Raw genomic sequence first — 5,285 nt, forward strand, 5'->3', positions numbered from 1 at the left:
CAGATGGACAAATGCCTGCCTCTCAAGTCCTGGCGGAGTGCATTCCAGAGCCTAGGGGCCACCGCCCCAAAAGTTCGGTCACTCTTAGTCCATAGCTTGGTCCGAGGCACCACCAGGAGCCCCTGGACGGACAACCTCAGGGACCGACTGGACGAGGTCATTGCACCGTGGTCAGAACTTTACCGTAATAAATACAGTAGAACTTTTTATACCATTATAAAAAATGTGGTAAAATCATATTAGTACTGCAAATGTTACAGTTAAGGTGTGATTTTTTAATATATTATTATATTATATTATTGTACTGTATAAATAAAAAAAATTACTATAGAAATAAACAGTGTAGGTGGATGAGGTGGCAGATGTAGGCGTGGGCTTGACCATGGAGGGCTCTGTACTGTAGGTGAACACCAGGACCTTGAACTGGATCCTGAGGTGCACTGGGAGCCAATGTAGGGAGGCAAGGATGGAGGTGATGTGGCATGACTTCCTTGACCACTTATGGGCATATTTGAACTGGAGAACAGCCAGGTCTCTTTAAAAAAACATATTTTTCATCTCAATGACACTAACATGGGAAAATAAAGGTTAAATAAATATATACAATATAGGGGGAAAGTAGTTCTAGAGCCATTTTACAAGGACATTTCATCATTTTTGCTGCATGTGATGGACAAAATTGCTGTGTGAAGTTTGCATGTTCTCCCCGTGTTCACTCGCGCTTCCCTCCACAAGACTTGTTTACATTGAGCCCTCCTCCTATTCAGTCCAGGCATACAGTATATATATATATATATATATATATATATATATATATATATATATATATATATATATATATATACTAGCTACTGTAAAAGTCCTCAGCCTCCTCCAGTCCTCAGACTCTCAGTTGGATGTCGTAGAGCCGATTCATATCAACTGCTGGGTGTTTCTGTCTGCCCCCAGTGGTGCGGCAGGCATCATGTATCTCACCCGCTTCCAGAATCCTGAATTAGCCATGGTGACACCCTGAGTTCCCTCCTGCCACCTGAGGGGGGCGCTCTTGCGTACCAGGTGCTGCATGGCAGGGGGCAGGTGTGTGAGGCCCTCCTGCCTCCAGGGCCCCAGCTGGATCAGGATCACACTCATCTCACTCTGCACCAGTGCGTGGTGGAGTCCCACCTGCCAATCATACTCCTCCAGAGGGGTCTGGGAGGAGCCATGACCTTCGACCCCCGACCCTGACCCTGAGCCCGGGGTGAGGATGACCATCAGCCTCCTGCTCAGCCGCATGCACGTCTGTACCAGCTCTATGCGATCTGGAGTAGGCACAGGCAGGGGGTGGAGTCAGCCATAGATAAAATGGTATTGAACAGCCAATGAAGTTAACGTAGGGCATATTGCAGGTTGGACAAACACCAGTACACAGGTACACTGAAAACAGCTGAATTCTACTAGGGGCCCCCAAAAGAAAACATGCTTAACACCATAAAGCCTAGTGCAGGGGCCTCATTTATCATTGAGGTACGCCATATTTTACACGGTCTTTTTCGTGATTTCAGGCGTACGCCATTTCCCCCCCCCCCACATTGCGATCTATCAAGCCGAAAGGGCGAAAATTTAGTCGCCTTTCTACGCGCTTTTGTAGGACACCTCTCAACTTGTCCTACCGATTTACACGGTTTTCTACACCCTTTTTGAACACAGGGGGAACTGGCGACGCAGGTGGTGCGTCGGTGAATTACAATGTTTGGACAGTTCATGAACGCACAATCATGTAGGCTAATAGCCCAATTCAGCACAAACATATATCGCAATGCAAGATTAGACGTGTCCTCTAACCGGCTCATTCATGGTCCGATATGGATTTGTTCCCCAAACTGAACCTATGCGCTGTCCCAAACCTTTCCGCGCTATATGTCACACACCTAATGCAGGCACTCCATCAAACGGCAATAATTGACCAATTAGATTGTCATTAATATGTGATCATGTGGACCTGTTTGCTGTTTGGTAAGCATATAAATGACAGTCCTCCTGTGCGTAATGCGAGCCTAAATGAATCCGGCGCTACTCGGCCTACTGGCCGAGATAGAACTCCAAAGAGGTGACGGCGATGGCGACTGCACCCACATAAGGGCACCATCAGTGAATGAATACGTCTATGTGAATCGCTAAAATGTGCACACTATAAATACCCAAATCATATGTGACGCCGACATGCTCATCACAAGTGTAGTGGCACGGTGGCCTGGCTCCACGCATGACTCATTCATCCTGGCGCACAGCAGGCTATGGGCTAGACTGGAGGCAGGCGCTGCGCGTGACGGCTGGCTTGTTGGTGTGTGGATAGCCAGGATACATATTCTTTGTCTTATTTACTTTAATCTTTATTAGCATTTTCCATCCATACAACGACAATACAATAAAACATAAAAACTTACAATAACAGCTTATGGGTACTTCCATCCATGCAGCTTTTTTTTCTTACTCAAATATGACAATTTTAATATTAGTGGTATCATCACACTTCCTTCTATAATCCATCCATTTTTCCCATCTCCCTTCAAACTTTCCTTCCTGCATCCTCAATGCATAAATAAATCTCATAAATCTCCTCCACAACACCCACCACTGCTCCTTGGTTGGGGGTTCCACCTTATACCAAGCCCTCATTATTGTCTTTTTACTAGCAACCAATAGTACTTTCACTAGGTATCTGTCCCCTCCTTGTACATCATTCTGTTATGTTTGCCAAGATGTATATTCAAAGCTGATAAGAATGAGAACCAGTCAAGACCCCACCACAAAATGAGGACCCAAGCCCTCAGCCCCCTCCCCGTCATGAGATTTACCGGCGGGGCCAAAGGGCCCACACTGAGGTCATGCGCCAGCTATGAAGACACAAACAAGTAAGGTTCACATTTCTGCCATTTTATTGTCTGTTGGTGGGTGACTGTGTGAGGTGTGTGAGTGCGTTTGTGAGTGAATGTGTGAGGTCCGTGAGTGTGTTTGTGAATGAATGTGTGAGGTCCGTGAGTGTGGTAGTGAGTGACTGTGTGAGGTCCTTGAGTGTGGTAGTGAGTGACTGTGTGAGGTCCGTGAGTGTGGTAGTGAGTGACAGTGTGAGGTCCGTGACAGCATGTGTGAGGGAATGAAGTGCAGTGAGGATGTCCTGTTGGCTCTGGTGGTGTAGTGTGGTGACCTCCACCAACTGCTGCACAACTGCCCCACAACTGCCCCAATCCCTTCTGCCATTTCCCTCTGGGCCTCTAGGGTCATGAGCCTCCAGCACAGCGTCTGATAGGAAGCCCAGCCCTCAGGGACCCTTGAGGCAGGGACGCTGGCAGCCGGAGGTGGAGGCGTGGGCGGTGGAGACGGAGGCGCTGGAGATGGCACTGGAGGTGGAGGCCGGTGCGCTGGAGGTGGAGGCACTGGAGGTCGTGGCGCTGGATGTAGAGGCTGCAACCGGCGGGGGCACGACTGTCAGGTCAAGGACCACTGCAGACTCCCCTTCCTCTGAGTCCCACCCCACGTCAGAGTCTGGAGAAACAATTTCAGTCATTTTCTTTGAGTTTGTCTGTTAACTTGATTATGCATTAAACATTTTATTGTGTAGCCATATTCAATTGATATGTTTTTCTGTTGGCAGCCAAATAAATGCTTAAGTGTGATTTACCGGGTGATTTAGATGAGAGTCTTAATTTCCCAGAGGGGAAAATGTTTAATGTGGTCTAACATTATGAAGTGGTCATCTGTGTTATCGTTCCCTGTTTTTGGTCCTAAATCAATCATAGCCTACCACAGAATGTGTGGAATGTTTGCTTTCCTCACAGCCACATAATACAGCATGTCCGTGTAGCCTACACCAAATACAGGATGCACGAAACGTACAGTAGGCTACCTAAACTGTAGGAGCAATCAGACAAATGTAGGCTCGTACAAATAGCTTACCTTCCGAAGATGATTTTCTTTCCTCGCGTGGACCTCACCAACAAGCACATGCACCTCCGTCTCCGAAAAGTTTATCTTCTTTCCGCGTTTTTCCATAAACGTCTTTGTCTGTCCTATGCTCCACGCTATATTATGTCGGTTCCTTCCGGGGTATCCACGTTGTGCGCTGTCATAGTTTTGACCATATATGGTTGAATTTGGGCGTGGAGAGGGCGGAACACGGGGCGCGTGCGCGTACGCTCTCTTCTCCGCCAGCGTCGGATTTTTCGTGCAGGAAATGGCGTACGACATTTTTGATAGATCCGAAAAGCGTGTAAATATTATCGTCGTACGCTACTTTTCGCATTTTCCTCATTTTCGTCGTACGCCCTCTTTTACACCTGAATTTACACGCTCTTTGATAAATGAGGCCCCTGGCCGTGCTCTCACCTTCCCCAGGCAGGTCGTCTCTGCCCTGGATGAACAGCCTGAAACCATACTTCTGTTCCAGGATGGAGGGCAGCACCAGGCTGATGAAGTGATGCAACCTGTCCTCCATGGCCTGGTCCACACCCTGGCTCTGGTACACTACGTAGGCATCATACACCTTCCCATCTGCACACAACAACAACAACAACAACAACAACAATAATAATAATAATAATAATAATAATGCATTGTATTTATATAAGGCTCAAAGCGTTATAGCTTCCAATAAATACATACCGAGGGACCTTTTCTGGGTTTTAGTTAGTTTGAGGTTTATTTTAAACAGAATCTGAGATTCTGTCATTTGAGATGGAATTACTGCCTTTGGAATTGTACAGTTCTGTGCTGATGTCTCTTTCCTTGAAACATCTAGAACTATTATAAATGGCAGTGTTTAAGGTTAGAGGATCCCTTGTGGTGTGTTAAAATGCTGTACATTCACAGTAATATAACTTCAGTATTGTACACGGCAGTGTGAAAGTCCTTACCTTCAGGACGGCCATAAGAAGGGAGTACCCGTCTGAAGAGTAAAGCCAGGTCGATGGCAAAGTATCTGACAACCAGAGTTGCCAAAAGGAACAGCACCACCACGCACACCCAAGTCACAATGTGAGGCAGCATGGAGGCTGGGAGAGGACAGCACGGTGGAGAAATTGAGTAAGACTTCTGAGGAGGTAAGGGTGATGTTGGTTGGTGTGTGTGTGTGTGTGTGTGTGTGCACGCGCACACGTTTGTGTGTGTGTTCATACTGTACCAACCCTCAGGCTTGAGAAAGACGAGAGCAGATATCCATCTCTGGTCATTCATAGCCATGCATTTCAGCTCCGAGTGGAAGTCTTGGACAGAAACACTGTCTATGGTTAAGACGGCCTTGAAGATGC

At 47.0% G+C, this 5,285-nt stretch overlaps 1 protein-coding gene across 1 annotated transcript in view; it reads right to left on the reverse strand.

Moving 5' to 3' along the window:
* Positions 1-912: 912 nt before the first annotated feature.
* LOC311312891 (interleukin-1 receptor-like 1) overlaps positions 913-5,285 on the reverse strand; it is a gene marked incomplete at both ends in the record, with an annotated part of 9,018 nt that continues 4,645 nt past the window's right edge. The window contains 3 exons of the mRNA XM_084442899.1: positions 913-1,301; positions 4,366-4,530; positions 4,893-5,030. Coding sequence (XP_084299025.1) covers positions 913-1,301; positions 4,366-4,530; positions 4,893-5,030 — 692 coding nt within the window. The remainder of the gene's footprint in view (positions 1,302-4,365; positions 4,531-4,892; positions 5,031-5,285) is intronic.

This window comes from Borostomias antarcticus (genome assembly GCF_949987555.1).
Source record: "Borostomias antarcticus genome assembly, chromosome: 9".
Taxonomy (NCBI): Eukaryota; Metazoa; Chordata; class Actinopteri; order Stomiiformes; family Stomiidae; genus Borostomias; species Borostomias antarcticus.